General features: G+C 38.4%; 1 protein-coding gene across 1 annotated transcript in view; it reads left to right on the plus strand.

Moving 5' to 3' along the window:
- LOC110287160 (transmembrane 9 superfamily member 2-like) overlaps positions 1 to 19,757 on the plus strand; it is an 82,950-nt gene that overhangs the window by 22,280 nt on the left and 40,913 nt on the right. The window contains exons 8-12 of the mRNA XM_021153808.1: positions 5,297 to 5,376; positions 9,813 to 9,921; positions 10,785 to 10,917; positions 12,949 to 13,068; positions 13,274 to 13,331. Of these exons, the coding sequence (XP_021009467.1) occupies positions 5,297 to 5,376; positions 9,813 to 9,921; positions 10,785 to 10,917; positions 12,949 to 13,068; positions 13,274 to 13,331 (500 nt within the window). The remainder of the gene's footprint in view (positions 1 to 5,296; positions 5,377 to 9,812; positions 9,922 to 10,784; positions 10,918 to 12,948; positions 13,069 to 13,273; positions 13,332 to 19,757) is intronic.

The raw sequence follows: 19,757 nt of genomic DNA on the forward strand, positions 1-19,757 counted from the left end.
TTCTTCTTCTTCTTCTTCTTCTTCTTCTTCTTCTTCTTCTTCTTCTTCTTTTTTTTTTTTTTTGGTTTTTGGTTTTGGTTTTTTTTGGTTTTTGGTTTTTGGTTTTTGGTTTTTGGTTTTTGGTTTTTGGTTTTTGGTTTTTGGTTTTTGGTTTTTGGTTTTTGGTGACAGGGTTTCTCTGTTCTCTGTGTAGCCCTGACTGTCCTGGAACTCACTCTGTAGACCAGGCTAGCCTCGAACTCAGAAATCTGCCTGCCTCTACCTCCCAAGTGCTTGGATTAAAGTCATGCACCACCACGTTAAGAATAGTTTTCACTATCCTGGGTTTTTTGTTTTTGTTTGTTATTCCAGATGAATTTGAAAATTGTTCTTTCTATGTCTGTGAAGAATTGAGTTGGAATTTTGATAGGGATTGCATTGAATCTGTAGATTACTTTTGGTAAGATAACCATATTTACTATGTTAATACTGCTGATACATGAGCCTGGGAGATCTTTCCATCTTCTGAGGTCTTCTTTGATTTCTTTCTTCAGAGACGTGAAGTTCTTTTCATACAGATCTTTCAGTTCCTTAGAGTCACACCAAGATATTTTATATTATTTGTGACTATTATGAAGGGTGTCATTTCCCTAATTTCTTTCTCAGCCCATACATCATTTGTATAAAGGAAAGCTACTGATTTGTTTGAGTTAATTTGATATCCAGCCACTTTGCTGAAGTTGTTTATCAGCTGTAGGAGTTATCTGGTGGAAATTTTGGGGTTGATGATATATACTATCATATCATCTGCAAATATTGATATCTTGACTTCTTCCTTTCCAATTTGCATCCTCTTGATCTCCTTTTGTTGTATTATTGCTGTAGCTTGAACTTGAAATACTATATTGAATAGATAGGGAAAGAGTAGGCAGCCTTGAATTGTCCTGGGTTTTAGTAGGATTGCTTCAACTTTCTCTCCATTTAGTTTGATGTTGGCTATTGGTTTGCTGTATGTTGCTTTTACTACATTTAGGACAGCCTTGCCATGCATCATTGGAAGGAGAGGTCCTTGGTCCTATGAAGGCTTGATAGATGCCTCCATAGGACTAAGGGGAGTCGAGGGTGGGGAGGTAGGAGTGGGTGGATAGGTGGAGGAACAGCCTCATAGAAACAGGGGGAGGGAGGATGTGATAGGGTGTTTCCAGAGGGAGGGAAACCAGGAAAGGGGATAACATTTGAAATGTAAATAAAGAAAATATCCAATAAAAAAGGAATAAATAGTCCAAATATTAAAAAAAATGTTGTTGGATAGGCTGCCCTGGATCTAATGCTGCAGCACAGCGTGGCCTTGGATTTGTGTGATTCCCGCTTTAGCCTTCTAAGTGTTGGGATCATCAGCATGAGCCTATGAGCCATCATGCCTCGACCTTATTTTGCCTTTTATTTAAGAATCTTTGTAAATGTAGTTTAATATCTTCAGAGAATGATACATGTTCTCAAATAATACAAAACAGTTTATAAAACATTTATTCAAAAGGAATGATGAATCATTTATATTACTATTTGATTGAGCACTATTTTTATGACAAATATTTGAATTCTTATGAAGTCACCTTCATTACTTTCTATTATGAATTATGGATATTGAGTGTCTATTATGAATCCTTGAATGCTGGTCTAAAATGCATGTGTTCATAATACTTTTGTTTTATAAACTGTTTTATAGTATTGAAAAGTCTGAGGCAGGACAATCATGAATTGGAGACTAGCCTAAGCTACATAGTGAGAGCCTATTTGAAAATAAAAAATAAAACCCAAATACTTCAATTCATGTACTCTTATTTTTAACAGAGTGTTCGTTTAGTGAGAGAAAGTAAATGAAGTTTGGAGAGAAAGGTGGTAGGGGATATGGCAAGAGTTAGACGGGAGGGGATGAAGATGAATTTGTTTAAAATTATGTTACATGCTTGTATTAATTTACCAAATAATTAAAAATGCAACAGAATAAAAATAACCCTTACTTTAAAAAAATATTGAAAATAGATTCTTCTCTTATACTGTGCAGTTTCCCCTACCCCCACTCCTCCCAGTTCCTCCCCTACCCTATGTCCCCTTTGCCCCCAGATCCATTCCTCCTCCATTTTCTCTTCAGAAAGGAACAGGCCCCCAAGAGACAACAACCAAACACCACAAAACAAGGTACAATAAGGCAGGACAAAAACCCTGATACTGAGGCTGAACAAGGCAACCCCATAGGAAGAAAAGGATTCCAAGAGCAAACAAAAGAGTCAGAGTCAGAGTCAGATAAACGAGTCCAGTTCCCACGGTTAGGAGTCCCACAAACCCACCAAGCTATCAGCCATAATGTAAGCAGAGGGCGTGTGGCAGACCCCTGCAGTCCCTGTACTTGCTGCTTCAGTTTGTGAGCACATATGAGCCTTACTGTTTTCATACTATCGAACAAAGATGTGTTTGTTACATTCTAATGATGTATTCTTTCGGTTGTAAATTCTAGTTAAATAAGCTTTGCTTATGAGCTAGCCTGAGACTCTACCAACATTCACAGAGCTGCCTATTTTGTTTGTTTTGCAGTGTGGAGTATGGAACTACTACACAGTGGCTTTGCATGTGTAGGCATGCTTTGTAACACTGAACTATACCTGTTAGCTTTATAGCATTGTTTTGTTGGGAAGTGCAGTTCTGACATTCAGACAGCATAGGCCAATAGCAGATGAAGAATCAGAATTCTGATTTGTGGTCTGGCCTGCCTTAATTTTGTGACTCCAAGGACGTTCATTCTCCCAATTTCCTGGGACCCTAGTTTCCCTCTAATAAAATGAGGGAGTTAAATTTAAATTGGGTCAGGGGCTTTTAACTCTGTCAGATTGATGTCCTTTAATAACAAATGTTCTGCAATCTCCCTATGCTATTCTACCATAATACTATAATAGTTAATGGAAAACAAAACTTGTCTATGCATTTAATTTTAACTAGTACTAGTGTAACATCATAATAACATTAAGGAGAAATAGTAGTAACTATTAATAAAATAATATACCCTTTATGTATTTTATCCATTTTATATGTTTGCATATATGTGTACAATCATTGTCAGTGTGATAATGGGTAGATTGCAAATTTTGTAATTTTTTGGCCCAAATACTGCTATTTTTCCAATGCTATGATTTCTTGAAATGTCAACCAATTTTGGTAACATTCCCAGTACTATTTTTCTCCCAGTTTACTTAAGACAGTGCCTTCTTGGGTGGGAGTATTTAATGTGTATTGAAAACATGAAATATTCTAAAGCAGAGCTACAATCAAAGGGTAAGCAGTCATAAGCAGCTTCTTACCTACGTGAATTTTGGGTGGGGCATTTGAACGGTGTGGGATACAGCACAGTCCTTCTCCCTTTTCTGTTATGTACATCTTCTGTGAACTGCAGGATTCCTGGCTTTATGAACGCCAGTAGCAGCTGCACATTTTTACTCTGCCCTGTAGACTGTGCTTCCTGTTGAAAACCATTGGTCTAAAGATCAGGTCCCCTACAAAATTCAGTCTCTGTATAATTTCTATTGACTATAACACATGGGGTAATATACTGTGCATAAAGAAGTCTTTGTCTCCACCTCATTACTGTATCACTGCTGCCATCTTGCCAGCTGGAAAAATATAATTTTGCTATATGCACATCTCACTTTCCTAAAGCCAATTCTGTCTCATAGACATATCTCTTATAAGAATTGCTAGTTTACAAAAAGATTTTGATGCTTTGGGATAAAGGCCAAGAATAATTCATTAATTTAAGCAGATCAAAAATAGGTTCTCTGTTACTTAGCTATCTTTTTATATTTGTCATTTTCTTCTCATGTGCCTTATATTTGTAAAATAGTTTTTCTTTGGGATGACTAATACATGTCATGACATAGTGTTTCCGGAAGATGGCAGTATTTGGTGCAAAAATGATGCTAAACACTGCTGATGTTTTGGCTGAAAAATTTTTTCCCGATTTTTTTGTTTTGTTTTGTTTTTGTTTTTTGTTTGTTTTGAGATGGAGTCTCCTGTAGTACAGGTTGCCTTGAATTCAACTATATAGCTGGGAATGACCATGAAATTGTAAAGAGCCAAATAATTGAGTTGTAGTAAACAAGTTGTCTTTTTACTTAATATTGAGACTGGCTGTATATTTGTAGATAGTATATAAAGAATAAGTGTAAGAAAATTCTCTACCTTTATTCTATTATCCTTAATTTCTCTTTATGAAAGCATAACATGATTTTTTTCTAATTTATCCTTCCAGAAAAAATGTTTGCATCTGTAATATAAGTATATGACTTTCTGGTGGGGGGTAAGATTTTTAAAAATTAACAATATTATTGTGTGTGCTCAGTGTGTGTGTGTGTGTCTGTGTGTGTATGTCAGAGGACAATTTTGTAGAGTCTATTCTCTTCTTGTCCGTGGGTTATGGGAATCAAGTTTGCCCTGTGTTTATCCTGCAAGTACCTGCTGGGCCATCTTGCCAGCTGGAAAAATATAATTTTGCTATATGCACTTCTCACTTTTCTAAAACCAGTTCTGTCTCATAGACATATCTCTTGCAGTGCACAGATTACCATTACCTCGTTTTAATCTCAAAGGACATTTTGGGTTGTGGGTAATTAATTTTACAAATATTACAGTGACCCATTATATAAAACGTCATGTATTTTTGCAAGTATCATAAAAAGTTACCAAAAAAAAAAAAAAGCCGGGTGTGGTGGTGCACATCTTTAATCCCACACTTGGGAGGCAGAAGTAGGTAGATTTCTGAGTTCGAGGCCAGCCTGGTCTACAGAGTGAGTTCCAGGACAGCCAGGGCTATACAGAGAAACTCTGTCTCGAAAAACCAAAAAAAAAAAGGTTATAGTGTAAATGGAAATATATCAGGATAAAAGGGAAAAGGGAAGTGTCTGGTGGGACTACATAAAAAGTAATAGAAAGATGCTGTTTTGTTGGATATCAGCAATTTTCTTCCTAGTTAGTACTTTTATCTTTTCATTTTTGGTTTTGGGGCAGTCTTTCTCTATAGTCCTGGCTTCCCTCAAACTTACTCTGTAGACTAGACTGGCATTGAACTCACAGAGATCAGTCTGCTTTTGCCTTCTAGTTCTTTCATGTCATGAGGTTAAATGTTCCTAGTTGAAAGCAAGCTTCATATGTAAGGTGGATGTCGCGATTCCATGAAGCTGGAAGTCGCAAAACTCCATGCAGAATAGGCTTCTTTATGCTTACATAGCAAAGGTCAGGCACAGTCATTTGATTTTCTATTTCATTGTAGGAAAGTAAAGCTGCTGAGTGGTCCTCGGAAGGAGATTATGATTATGACAGTGCAGATGAGACCAGCCTTCAGTGGATTAGGTAAGCACTTCAGGAAATATGCTCAAAGTAGCTTGAGGGTTGATAATTGTCTCTGATTTTTAGCTGGGGATGGGGCACACTGGAGATTGAGCCTGGGATCTTGTACACACAGGGCAGGGGCTCTACTACTTGGTTGTTTCCTCCTCTAAATACCCTTATTGCTTCAGGACAGTCTCATGTACCCCAGCTTTGCCTTGAAGTTGCTGTATAGCCAAGGGTACTTTTAAATTCTGGATCCTCCTGTTTGTTTCCCCCAGGGTTAAGATACTTTTAAGCTAAGGTATTTTGTCACTACTGGTAATACTGAGTGATATTTCTTTTGGGACAGTTTCCCCTCTCTTTCTCCTCTTCAGCTTCTAAACATATCTGGTGAAAAAATATGTTTTACATATACTATTTATGCGGAAGGGAAAGGAGCCAGTGATGTCATACATACTGTCTCTCCATGTGGACAGCATTATGTAGACAACATGGGGGGGTGGTGGTGGGCATGATATAAGTGGAAGTAAGCTTTATGCAATGGATGAAAACCAGAGTTGGGCATAGTGACACACACTAGTAATCTCAGCAGTTGGAGGACAGGAGCCGGAAAATAGGTCAACCTAATGTGGTGTAAAATGTAGAAGGTAGGCAGGAGGACGAGACAGATAGCAAACAAAATAGAACACACTGTCTGTGTCTATGGGCTCAGATGGTCTCAGCAAATCCAAGAGTAAGAAAACGTTGAAATTTGCTAGGTAGTGGGAGGTGGGAATGCCATGAAAACTGGAAAGAGATTATTGAAATATGACGAGTCAGCAGGTTTTTAAAAGGAGACTTATCTTTTATTGTTTGAAAGTTTCACACATGTCAACAATGGGCCTGATAATGCACATACCCAGCTCCCCCCCCATTTCTCCCCCTAGGCACCATAACATGTCCCCTCTTCTTTTTTTGCATGCTAATAACATACTGAGTAGAATTAGTGCCGATTGATAAAAAGTTGACTGATTCATATTGTTGATCTTGTGTAGTTAATCATAGCTACAGTGAGTTTTTGGTACATGACTGTACTGGCTAGTTTTGTGTCAACTTGACACTGCTGGAGTTATCACACAGAAAGGAGCTTTAGTTGAGGAAATGTGTCCATGAGATCCAACCAACTGTAAGGCATTTCCTCAATTAGTGATCAAGAGGGAAAGGCCCCTTGTGGGTGGGACCATCTCTGGGCTGGTAGTCTTGGTTCTATAAGAGAGCAGTGTGAGCAAGCCAGGGGAAGCAAGCCAGTAAGGAACATCCCTCCATGGCTTCTGCATCACCTGCTGCTTCCTGACCTGTTTGAGTTCCAGCACTGACTTCCTTGGTGATAAACAGCAGTATGGAAGTGTAAGCTGAATAAACCCTTTTCTCCCCAACTTGCTTCTTGGTCATGATGTTTGCGCAGGAATAGAAACCCTGACTAAGACAATGACTATGTTATGTTTCAAAGACAGCATTTCACAGCACTTGCCCCTACCTTGTGGCTCTTACAGTCTTTCCATTTCTCTTCTGTGATGTTCCCTTGGGGGTAAGGGTTGATATAGATGTCCCATTGAAGGCTTGACACTCAATAGCCAGTTACCTTCAGCATTTTATGAGCCTCTGGATTAACTGCTGACCACTGTAGACAGAAGCTTCTTTGATCATGTTTGAGGGCAGAACTAATCTATGAACTTAAACATAAATATTTAGAAGGCAGTTTAATAGCATGTCATTTAAATTCCCCTCCATCCATGGCCTGTGACCTCTCTAGCCTTAATGGACTTTTGACTATTTTAGCACCAGCCCTAAACTCCTTTCTGTGGAGAAGGCTTCAAATCGAATCCAAAAGCAGTTGGTTGTTCCAATAACTTTTGTGCCACTAGCTTGCCAGTGGGCACATATTACCTGGCAGGTCAGTAACTGGAGCATGCAGGGTTGGCTGCAGGTATATCTTTGAAACCTTTCTTCCTAGAAACTTGCCTAGTACCTTCTAGCACAATGAAAGCTAGTCAGTAGGGAAGACGTTTTCAGGTCAGTTCAAACTTGACAAACAGATCTCAAATTGACCACCTCATCAAAGCAGGTTATACTGCTGGGCGGACTGTATGGAAATAATGTCTGGCTGAGAGCATCCATTTATTTGACAGAATGTTCTTTTAGTTCCTATTATCCTGAGTACCACTCTTGTCTTCGTGTGGTTAACGAAGGAGAAAGGCCCCTGCCTAAATTATGCTTCCATTGAAGTATCTTCCAAGTAAAAGATCTCGAATCTTTAGGAACCTTCCAATGGATCAAACCACATAATTGGAAATCGGACCATGGAAAGAGCAATTTCAGTGTGGGTTTGAGAGACGCATAAACTGATCCCACAGTGATCTCGGAGTTGTTAGAAAGAGCTGATGAGAATGATCAAAAGTGAACCTGGAGTACATGATTAAACTGGTATTCAATTTCTAAAGAAGAAGCTTAGCATATAAAGACTGGGAGAGAGAACTATTTCAAGGAGATTACAGAATTTTCATCTTGCATCCATCACTAACTATGAATCTGTCTTCCTCTATTCCCATTCACCCCTTCTACAAGATCTTCTCTCAAGCTGAGGCTGGAACATGTCAATACAGCAACTTACGTGTATATGGGTGTTATTATGTAGATAGCTATCTGAACTATTTTTTACAACTTTCCCAGTCATCTTTATGGTTATGTACCTGTTATTCCTCCTCCTGTATTTAACTCCTTACCTCCTTAAATATAACCAACCCCCATTTATAATTTTCCCATTCAGATCACTGGCACCTTGTTATTTCTCTCTCTATTGAGGCACAACATAACCGTTTTTTACTTTTTGGATTTTTTTTTTTCATTTTAGGATGTATTTTCACATCTGAATATTTGGAGCTAGATGCCACTAATGATAGAGAATATATGAAGCTTCTTTTCTGTGTCTGGTTTACCTCAATTAGTAAAACCTTGTCTAGTTCTATCAATTTATCTTCAATGTTCAATATTTCATTTTTCTTTGTAGTTTAATAATATTCCATTGTATATATGTACCGTGTACTTCATTTTTATTAGCTCTTTTTAAGTTGAAGTATACTGCATTCCTAATAACAGTGTATATGTGTTTTCTTTGACCATTTCCATAACAGTATTTGCTATAATTTGTATTCTTTTTGACTGGCATCATGACTTAGGTGAGATAGAATCTTAAGGTGGTTTTATTCTTTATTTTTTATGGTAAAGAGGTTGGATACTTTTTATGAAGTGTACACTATCAATTTATAATTCTTCTTTTAATAAATTTGTGCCTATAAAAAAAAAAAGAAAGAGCTGATGAGAGAGGAACAGTTGACAGCTTAGGAGATCATATAGAAAAGAAACAAAGTGTATATTTAATACTTGCTCCATAACTCTCATTTTCTATAACCAGGCAATGGAGGGCAGAAGAAAGCTATAAAAGTAAGCTGGAAGTAAGGATACATACCAGGATACATACAGCCTTTGCGAGGTGGTGATTCTTCTCAAAAGACCCACAAAACAAAACAAAACAAAATTAAAGAGATATTTAGCATTTTTCTTTGAAAAAGATTTTATTTCATTTGTCTTTGTTGCTTTTCTATTGTTTTGAGGAGACACCATGACCAAAGCAACTTATAAAGAAAAACATTTATTTGGAGGCTTGCTTCCAGTTTTAGAGGGTTAGCCCACGACCACCATGTTGGGGAGCCTGGCATCAGGCAGACAGCCATGGCGCTGGAGCAGTTACCCACAGCTTAGACTTTTTCAGCAAGTAGGGGGCAGATAGGGAGAAACTTGGCATAGCATGGGCTTTTAAAACCTCAAAGCCACTGGGTAGTGGCAGTGGTGGTGGCACACACCTTTAAACCCATCACGTGGGAGGGAGAGGCAGGTGAATATCTGTGAGTTCAAGACCAGCCTGGTTTACAGAACAAGTTCCAGGACAGCCAGAGCTACACAAAGAAACCCTGTCTTGGAAGAAAAAAACAAAACAAAACAAAACTCAAAGCCCATTCCTAGTGACACACTTCCTGTAACAAGGTAACACCTAATTCTTCCACCAACTAAGGACTAAACATTCAAATACATGGGCCCTTCAGGGCCATTCTTATTCCAACCAGCACAGGCATTTTCATTCATTTGTGTAGAGTGTGTTATGTGCATGTGTGTCCTTGTGTGCATGTGCCTCTGTGTGTGCACACACGGGTGTGTGTAGAAAGACAAACAGAGAGACAAGGGGGAAGAGAAAGAGAGAGAGAGGGAAAGACAGAGCAAACAACGTGAAGGAATCAGTTCCTTCCTGAAACCACATGGCTCTCAGGGATCAAACCTAGGCTGGCAGTCCTGGTAGCAGGCACATGTACCTACTGAGCCACCTTGCCAACCCTAACTGCTCATTTCTTTCTGAACATTTCTAGGCTTGTCAACTCCATTTTTGTGGTACTTTTCTTGTGTGGACTGGTGGTTATCTTCCTCTTAAGGAGCATCTGGAGAGACATTGCCAAATTTAACCGTATAAAAATTTCTGTAAGTAAAAACTGCACATTTTGATTCAACTTGATATGTGTTCTGTTTAATTATCAGTTATTGAGTTTCTACTTAGAGTATAGCACCTTGACTATAGCACATTTCTGCTGTCTAGAATTTTATATATTATATCAGTGATTCACAACCTTTGTAATGCTGTAACCCCTTCTCATAGTTTTTCATGTTGTGGTGACCCCCAACAATAAAATTATTTTTGTTACTACCTCATAACTATAACTTTGCTGCTGTTATAAATCATAATGTAAATATTTGTGTTTCTTAATGGTGTTAGGTGATCCCTATGAAATGGCATTTGACACCTCCCCTCCCTCAAGGGTCGTACTGCACATGTTGAGAACCACTGAATTATGCAGTCAGAAAGTATAGAATTGTATAAGTTTGTTTAGCAGTACAAGTTTACTTCAAGAATTGTTTGCCATTAACTCTGGTTATATTTTGTGTGTTTCTCATGACTATGAATATCACTTTTAAGAAGTTCTTAATTGGCGTGAAACGTAAGATAGATATAGCAATCATTGCAAGGTAGTATTATTTATGTAGTTTTGGTTTTTGTAAACATTTGCAAATTGATGGATTTTAAATTTCTATGAATCTATTGAGTTCCTTAGGTTAACTCATTTTTCTTGTTTTCTGAATATACTGCAAACTGTGTTTTATATAATCAACACACCCAAAACATAAATTAGAGTGATTTTTTTCTTGTAGCAGGCTCATATAACATCCATAAACCTGCTAAATCCATAGCCATAAGTTTCCAGTTAGTTTGTCTTGAGTGGAAAATTCCATTCTATCTAACTTATCATACGAACTTACATGTTTATTAAACACTTTCTCACATACAGGTATATGACCGGAGGCTGTTTGGTTGGAGGTTGATTCATGGGAATGTATTCAGGCTCCCAGAGCATGGCATGTTGCTGTCCATCCTTCTTGGTCAAGGAACACAAGTTTTCATAATGACATTTCTGTCTTTATGTGAGTACATTTAGGTATAGCTTAAACATTTGTAGTGAACTTGTGACATATATTAGGCTTTGGTTTATAAGTACAAAATGAAAAATGTATGAATTAAGAAAATTCATGTTGTTTTATAGTTACATTTCTTCTTTTCAAATTCCAGATGTAAGTTTAAGGATGTTCTTTTATCAGAAACCTTCCATAGTTTCTTCAGTTCTAAATAATTTGTTTAAAAACTCTAGCACAGCCAGGCATTGTGGCATATACCTTTAATACCAGCACTTGGGAGGCAGAGGCAGGCATCTCTCTATGAATTTTAGGCTAGCCTGGTCTACATAGTGAGTTCTAGGATAGACAGAACTTCATAATCAGACCCTGACTTAAAAAATAAACAACCCTCCAAACCACACCAAATAAAACCCCCAAACTGGAACATGTGTTTCTTATCTTGTAAGATAGATGAACTTTTGGAAGTTGGTACATGAATAGAATCATATTTTCAGTGGACTGGGGAAATACCTGAAACAAAGGCTAATAGTTTAAAATCTCACAGCAAGTTTAAATGCAGGGTTTTGGGGTTCGGTTTTTCTGTTTGTTTGTTTATGTTTGGTTTGGTTTTGATAAGAGTTCTCACTAGTCTAGAACTTATCAGGTAAACTAGGCTGGCCAACCAATAACCCCAGAGGGCCATCTGTCTGCTTCCCTAGAGCTTTGACTAGAAGTGCACCACCATGTCCAGATGTTTTTTAGTACAGGTTCTTGATATTGAACTTCAGTCTTTGTACTTGCAAGGTAAGAACTTTGCAGACTGAACTATGGCCTTAACCCACAGGTACAGATCTTTAAGTGTATAGATGGAATGGTATTCTTAGTTTTATATTTTACATCTTGCTTTTAATATTTACTTATGTAGAGTTTGTTTTTCTAGTTTGATAATTTATTTTTATTAGATATGATCTTTATTTACATTTCAAATGTTATCCCCTTTCCTGGTTTCCCCTCCGAAAACTCCCTATCCCCTCCCCCTTCCCCCTGCTCCCCAACCCACCCACTCCCGCTTCCTGGCCCTGGCATTCCCTATAGTGGGGCATAGAACCTTCACAGGACCAAGGGCCTCTCTTCCCACTGATGGCCGACTAGGCCATCTTCTGCTACATATGCAGCTAGAGACATGAGTTCTGGGGGTACTGATTAGTTCATATTGTTGATTCTCCTATGGGGCTGCAAGACTCTTTTCACCACAACCAGTTCATGAAGCCCTGGGGATGACACCCAGAGCTTGGTGCCTTCTAGGCAAGTATTCTCCGAATCAAGCTAGATCCCCAGGCTTCTAGTTTATTTTTTGAACCAGGATCTCAGGTAGCACGTACTGGTCTGGATCTATGTAGTCAAGGCTAGCCTTCTTGTCCTGATCCCCTTGCCTTCAGTTCCCAAATTCTGGGATAACAGGTGTGTGCCCACCATGCCCACCTATGGATCTACATGTTTAATAATCATTCTGCCAATGACCTATGGATATGTGCTGCCCTAATTTATGAACTAAAGATGGAGATTGCCACTGTTGTATAGCCAGAGTAATGATTTTGTAAGCAAAGTTTCTGCGGAACGTGGCTTATTAGATATTTTAGAGGGCAGTGATAATTTCAGCTGGTCAATTTGAAGGCACTTTTTTCCCCAACACTAAATTCTCAACTTTTTAATTCCTTACTTTGATAAAATACAGAAAGAAAGATACTTTTGAGGTAAAAATAATTTGCTGTTCTTAATATGGCTGTTGGAATGGGGAAGGGAGATAGTATATGATTTTGATCTAGTGAAATTAAAGACTAAGTATAATACTACTATATACCTTAAACTGAAAACCAAACCTTTTCACTTAACAAATTGTCAGGGAAGTAGAAAACAAAATATTGTTTGATTGAAACATGGTTTACGTACATTTCCTTGCATATTGTTTTACATAATGCTTTAAATGGTGGTAATACTTAAGTTCTTAGACAATCTTCGGGCTTTTCTCATGCCATTTCTATTTTGTTTTTCTGCTCTTAGTTTTGGCTGGCCTTGGCTTTCTTACTCCTGCTGATCAAAATGTTTTAGTGAACTATGGTGTTGTGCTGTGGCTCGCACTGGAAATCCCTGCTGGATACATGTCTGCCAAAATGTACAAGAGTAAGCATTACTGCTGTTACTATTCCCGAAAGTTGCTGTGTTAAGTATAGGAATTAAAAGGCCTTAAAAAAAATCAGAAAAAAATTACAAGGAATTTTAGCCAACATGCTCAGTTGTAATTATATTCTGATTACACTACTGGATTGAGAAAATGATATAATTCACGACATTTCATTAACTATTCTGTTTTATTTTATTTCCTTAGCATTTAAAGGTATAAACTGGAAGATGCATTTTTTGCTGACAACAGTGTTATTTCCTGGGTTAGTATTGCATATTCTTTTATCTCTGTACAATTATGTTGTTTTTTAGGTTTCATCTTGGGGAAAAACATACTGTATGCTATAATGCAGAGTAGAAAGGCGTTGAATGACTACTGTGTTTCTGTAGCCTCAGTATTCCCTTACTTTTATGTCTGCGCTCTTTCTGTCTTCTACATTTTAACTCTAGCACAGAGAGATGGCAATCTTACGTGTTCCATTTTGATCTTTGTTTTTGAAGCAGATTCTCAAAATACTTATCATAGGTAAGTGTCTTGCATTACACGTCATACGGTGGTGACAATTTTTTTACGTAGCATTTTGTTATTCTCCTTGTTGCTGTCTTCAGTGATTATTTTTTCCTGTCTCTCCTTGTCACTGCAGCATCATTAGTGACAGTTGTAGGTTTATTTATAGTCAATATGGAGGTGGGGCTGCTGCCATGCAGGGGCTGTGAGAGTAGTAGTTCATTCAGTCTTTAATCTCTCTCTCTCTCTCTCTCTCTCTCTCTCTCTCTCTCACACACACACACACACACACACTGTATGTGTCTGTGTATCTGTGTGTGTCTGTGATTACAAGTATTTGATATTGCATTTGGCCATATGTAGTGCTAGAGATCAAAAGGGACTTGGAGCTTGCTAGGCAAGCACTTGAATAATGGAGATCACATAGTCCTCCTTTGTTTCCTTCTTGTCATGGTTTGAGAGGGTTTTAAATGTGTATAAGTCATTTCTCTGAAAACCATTTCTTGCAGTGTTTGCCTTTTGTATAGCAAAAGCTGTGAACACTGATGTGTCCTGTTTATCAATGTTTTCTTTTATAGCTGGGCTTTTGTTTTGTATAAATTATATTACTTTTATTTTTTACAGCACTGGGAATTAAAATGAAAGCTTTGCACATGCAAGGCGGGTGCTTTTCTGTTGAGATCGTTCCCAAGGCTGATTTGAAATTTTGTTTGGTTTGGTTTGGTTTGGTTTGAGACGGTCTCACTATGTGGCTCTGGCTGGCCTAGAACTTGCTATGTATATTAGTTTGGCTTCTTGTCTTTAGCAATCCCTGCTTTTGTCTCGCAAGTATGGAGATTTGAATCACCACATCTAGCTTTTATTCCACTTTCTCGATTTTGAATTTTTCTGCTTCTTTTGCATTATCACCATTGAGTTTTTCATTTGTTCAGTTTTTGTTGTTGTTGTTTTTGAGACAAGGTCTTGCTATGTAACCCTGGCCAGGCTCAAACTTGAGTCAGTCTTCAGTTTTTTAAGTGCTGAAGTTCCTTGTGTGCATCACCATGCTTGGCTTCTTTTATAAAGTTCCTATGAAGCTCAGCTTGCCAGGGACAGAGAGGTGGTTAACTGACACAGCAGTTGCTTAGCATGTATATTCTGTTACTTTTCTGTTGCTGTGATAAAACGCCATAACCAAGGCAACTTACATAAAGGACAAGGTTTTGTCTTGCCTTTATGGTTCCACACTGAGAATCCACAGTGTTGGGAGGGATGGAGACCAGTGCCTGGAGCAGGAAGCTGAAAGATCATATCTTCAACCACAATCACAAAAGCAGAGGGAGAACATACTGGAATCAGAATTCTCCAAACCCTTCCCCAGTGACATGCAGCTTCTAGCAAGGCCATGCCTTCTAAAGGTGCTATAACATTCACAAGCATCACCACAAACTGGGGACCAAGTGTAGAAACACCTCAGCCTGTAGGGTACATTTCTCTAACAGATATACACCAAAACATCTTGTCTGTGCCTTAAGGATGCAATACCAGCTCATTCTCTTAATATATTAATGAACTAAATGTATATTTTTTGATGGATTGTGTCATTTCTTTCAAGTTTACTTTCCCATTTTGAAAATCGTTTTTAGTCTCTATTTTTCATGTCTTCTTCAAAGGTCTGACAATATTGCTGTATGTGTGTGAACATGTGTGCATATACTTAAAACTGTGGAATATTCAAGCATAGTGATGCATGCTACAGTCCCAGCACTTGAGAGGCTAAAGCAGGAAGGATTCCCCCTCCCAAGTTCAAAGCTAGCATGCTCTATATCAAGTTTAGGCCAGGCTGGGCTACAAAGGGAGACCCTGTAAAACATGTGGGAATAAAATAATAAACACTGTCAATATATAGAAATGTGTGGAGACCCGGAGCCTCACTGGTGGTTTATCCAGATACTCCAGGTTTAAAATTACTGTGTGTGTGTATGTGTGTGTGTGTGCTCGTGTGGTGTGTGTGCTCGTGTGGTGTGTGTGCGTGGTGTGTGTGTGTGTGTGCTCATGTGCTGTGTGTGTGTGCTCATGTGCTGTGTGTGTGTGCTCATGTGCTGTGTGTGTGTGTGTGCTCGTGTGTGTGTATGTGTGTGCTCGTGTGCTGTGTGTGTGTGTGTGTGTGGTATGTGCATGTGTGAGTGTATGTGTGTGTGTGTGTGTAGAGACCAAAGGAGGACAATGTGTATCTTGCTTCTAGCACTCTCCACTTTATTGTTTTTTTTTTTTTTTTTCTCCCTGGAAAACTCTTAGGACATTTATTATCTTTAGGGTTTAAGTGTTTGGTCACTTTTTCAAGAGAGCTGTTTTCCAGTCTCCTGTATAAGGAGTTACTATCTGATGGTTAGCTTTCTAAGAGGTTTATGTGTGTGTGTGTTGGGGGGTGTCTACGCATGCAGGGTTTAAAGTGCATTTGAATATTTCAATATTTTTGAGTGTAGTAGTTAGTTCCTTTGCTGTGCCTGGCTTTCTCCAGTCCTGAGAAGAAACCTCTGCTGGGAGGGAGGGAGGTGATAGAAGGATGCACTTCTCAAAACGCCATCACGACGTTTTGTTTCTTTACTTACTTCCCACCTCTTCCCATTCTTCATAGAATACCTGCTGCTATCATTTTCTGACCCTTCTGTGGATTCTGTAGTGTGAATTGTTTTTTTTCTCACATTTCTCACTGCCTGCATGGTTTCAGATAGCCTAGTGATTTTCTGGTACCTGTTTTCCTGTTCTCTCTACTTGTATAGATTCTAAAAATGAATACTTCTGTAAAATTTTGCTTTATATGCGTGTCTGCATGCTTCTGTGTTAGTATGGACATGTGCATACTGGCATCTGCACCAGCCAGAAGAACGCATCAGATCTTCTGAACCTGCAGTTGCAAGTAGGTGTGAACTACCAGGTATATGTGGGTGATAGGAACCAAACTTGGGTCCTCTTAAGAGCACAAATCACTTCTTTTTTTTTTCTATTCTTTTTGTACATTTTATCTTCTGTTTCTTTAAAATTTCTATTATTTATGTGTGTGTGCACACATGCATATGCATATAAACACACACATGTACCTATGTAAATGATGATGATTATGGTGTGTGCTCCTGTGTGTGCTCCTGTGTGGGTGGGTATACCTTGTGCCACAGCATGAGTGTGGTCAGAGGAAAACATTTGGGAGTCAGTTCTCTCCTTCCAGTGTGGGATACAGGGATTGAACTTGCTTCATCAGGTTTGTGCAGTAGCCAATTTACTGGAGGAATTATCTCATTGATCCGTTAGTTTCTTTTCTGAGACAAGGTCTTACCAGGGGCAGCCCATACTGGCCTAGTGCTCACTCTACACAAACTAGTGTTTGAAGTTTCTTACTGTTGATGAGATACTGTCTCACTATATACACCTGGCTGATCCTGAACTGGTTATGTAAACCTGCTAATTACAAATATCTCTATGCCTCTGCCTACCAAGTGGTGGGCTTACAAGTGTGCTACACCACACTGAGCTCAGGAAGCACTCTTTTTTTTTATTGTTTATTCAGTTACTTTTAAAAAAAATGTAGAAATTAGCATTTAATTACAGATCATATAATACAGACATTTGGACTTTATGTGATTACAGACATGTCATCCAGCTCTCTGTAATGTCATTTTCATGGGGCACATGAGTTAGGCAGCCATGGTGAAGGTAGCAGATACGGGCTGCACAGTGTGGAAGTGCAGATGCACAGGTATGCAGATGTTGTGACTTAGAGACCTTAAGTTCAGGACCGTGCCACTAAAGAGCTGTAAGAAGACGGTCTTGGTGTCCCAAACTCAGAGTGGGGAGGCAGGTCAGGATCATTCTCAGCAGCAGCAGCTGTAAAGTGAGTCTGAGGCCCATGTGAGCTAGAGGAGATACTTTCTCAAGAAAAGAAACCAACACTAACTTTCTGCTTGCTGGAGGCAGGAGAGAAGATGTTGCAGTCTCTCAGAGTATAGCTTCCATCCCTCAGTCCTGTGATACATGGCTCTGTGTGACACTACCCATCAGTAGCCCACTCCTCATCACTGCTTTCATTGTGTCCCATGAGTTTGGGTATGATGTGGCTTCATTTTCATTAAATTCTAAAAAGCCTTAAATTTCATTCTTTATCTCTTCGTTGACCAAGTTATCATTAAGTAGATCCTTGTTCAGCTTCCATGTGTATGTGGGCTATCCGTTATTTTTATTATTATTGAAGACCAGCCTTACCATGGTGATAAGATAGGATGCATAGGATTATTTCAATCTTCTTGTATTGGTTGAGGCCTGTTTTGTGACCAATTATATGGTCAATTTTGGAGAAGGTACCATGAGGTGCTGAGAAGAAGGTATATCCTTTTGTTTTAGGATAAGATGTTCTATAGATATCTGTTAAATACATTTGTTTCATAACTTCTGTCAGTTTCACTGTGTCTGTGTTTAGTTTCTGTTTCCATAATCTGTCCATTGGTGAGAGTGGGGTGTTGAGGTCTCCCACTATTATTGTGTGGGGTGCAATGTGTGCTTTGAGCTTTAGTAAAGTTTCTTTTATGGATGTGGCTGCCCTTGCATTTGGAGCATAGATGTTCAGAATTGGGAGTTCATTTTGGTAGATTTTTCCTTTGACCAGTGTAAAGTCTCCTTCCTTATCCTATTTGATAACTTGTGGTTGAAAATCGATTTTATTCAATATTAGAATGGCTACTCCAACTTGTTTATTGAGACCATTTGCTTGGAAAAATTGTTTTCCAGCCTTTTACTATGAGGTAGTATCTGTCTTCATCACTGAGGTACATTTCCTATATGCAGCAAAATGCTGAGTCTTGTTTACATATCCAGTCTGTTAGCCTGTGTCTTTTGGGGGGAATTGAGTCCATTGATGTTAAGAGATATTAAGGAAAAGAGATTGTTACCTCCTGTTATTTTTGTTGTTAGAGGTGGAATTTTGTTTGTGTGACTATCTTCTTTTGGGTTTGTTGAAAGATTTCTTTCTTGCTTTTTGTAGGGTATAATTTCCCTCCTTGTGTTGGTATTTTCCAACTATTATCCTTTGTAGGGCTAGATTTGTGGAAAGATATTGTGTAAATTTGGTTTTGTCATGGTATATCTTGTTTTCTCCATCTATGGTTATTAAGTTTTTCTGGGTATAGTAGTCTGGACTGGCATTTTTGTTCTTTTAGGATCTGTATGAGATCTCCGCAGGAGATCTCCACAGAGAGCTTTCATAGTCTCTGGTGAGAAGTCTGGTGTAATTCTCATAGGTCTGCCTTTATATGTTACTTGACCTTTTTCCCTTACTGCTTTTAATATTCTTTCTTTGTTTTGTGCATTTGGTGTTTTGAATATTATGTGACAGGAGGAATTTCTTTTCTGGTCCAGTCTATTTGGAGTTCTGTAGGCTTCTTGTATGTTCATGGGAATCTCTTTCTTTAGGTTTGGGAAGTTTTCTTCTATAATTTTCTTGAAGATATTTACTGGTCCTTTAACTTGGGAATCTTCACTCTCTGTTATACCTAAGTTATACCTTAAGTTTGGTCTTTGAATTGTGTCCTGGATTTCCTGGATGTTTGGGGTTAGGATATTTTTGCATTTTCTTTGACTGTTGTGTCTATGTTGTCTATGAAATCTTCTGCACCTGAGATTCTCTCTTCTATCCCTTGTATTCTGTTGGTGATGCTTGCATCTATGACTCCTGATCTCTTTCCTAGGTTTTCTATCTTCTGGGTTGTCTCCCTTTGTGATTTCTTTATTGTTTCTATTTCCATTTTTAGATCTTGGATAGTTTTGCTCATTTCCTTTACCTGTTTGGTTGTGTTTTCCTGTAACTCTTTAAGGTAATTTTTTTTTTGTGTTTCCTCTTTAAGGGCTTCTAGCTGTGTATCTGTATTCTGTATTTCTCTAATGGAGTTATTTAAGTCCTTCTTAAAGTCCTCTGTCATCATCATGAGAAGTGATTTTCGGATCTGAATTTTGCTTTTCTGGTGTGATGGTGTGTCTAGGAATTGCTATGGTGGGAGAAACGAGTTCTGATGATGCCAAGTAACCTTGGTTTCTGTTGTTTATGTTCTTTTTTTTTTATATATTTTTATTACATATTTTCCTCAATTACATTTCCAATACTATCCCAAAAGTCCCCCATAGCGCCCCCCACTTCCCTACCCACCCATTCCCATTC

This window comes from Mus caroli, chromosome X, assembly GCF_900094665.2.
Source record: "Mus caroli chromosome X, CAROLI_EIJ_v1.1, whole genome shotgun sequence".
Lineage (NCBI taxonomy): Eukaryota > Metazoa > Chordata > Mammalia > Rodentia > Muridae > Mus > Mus caroli.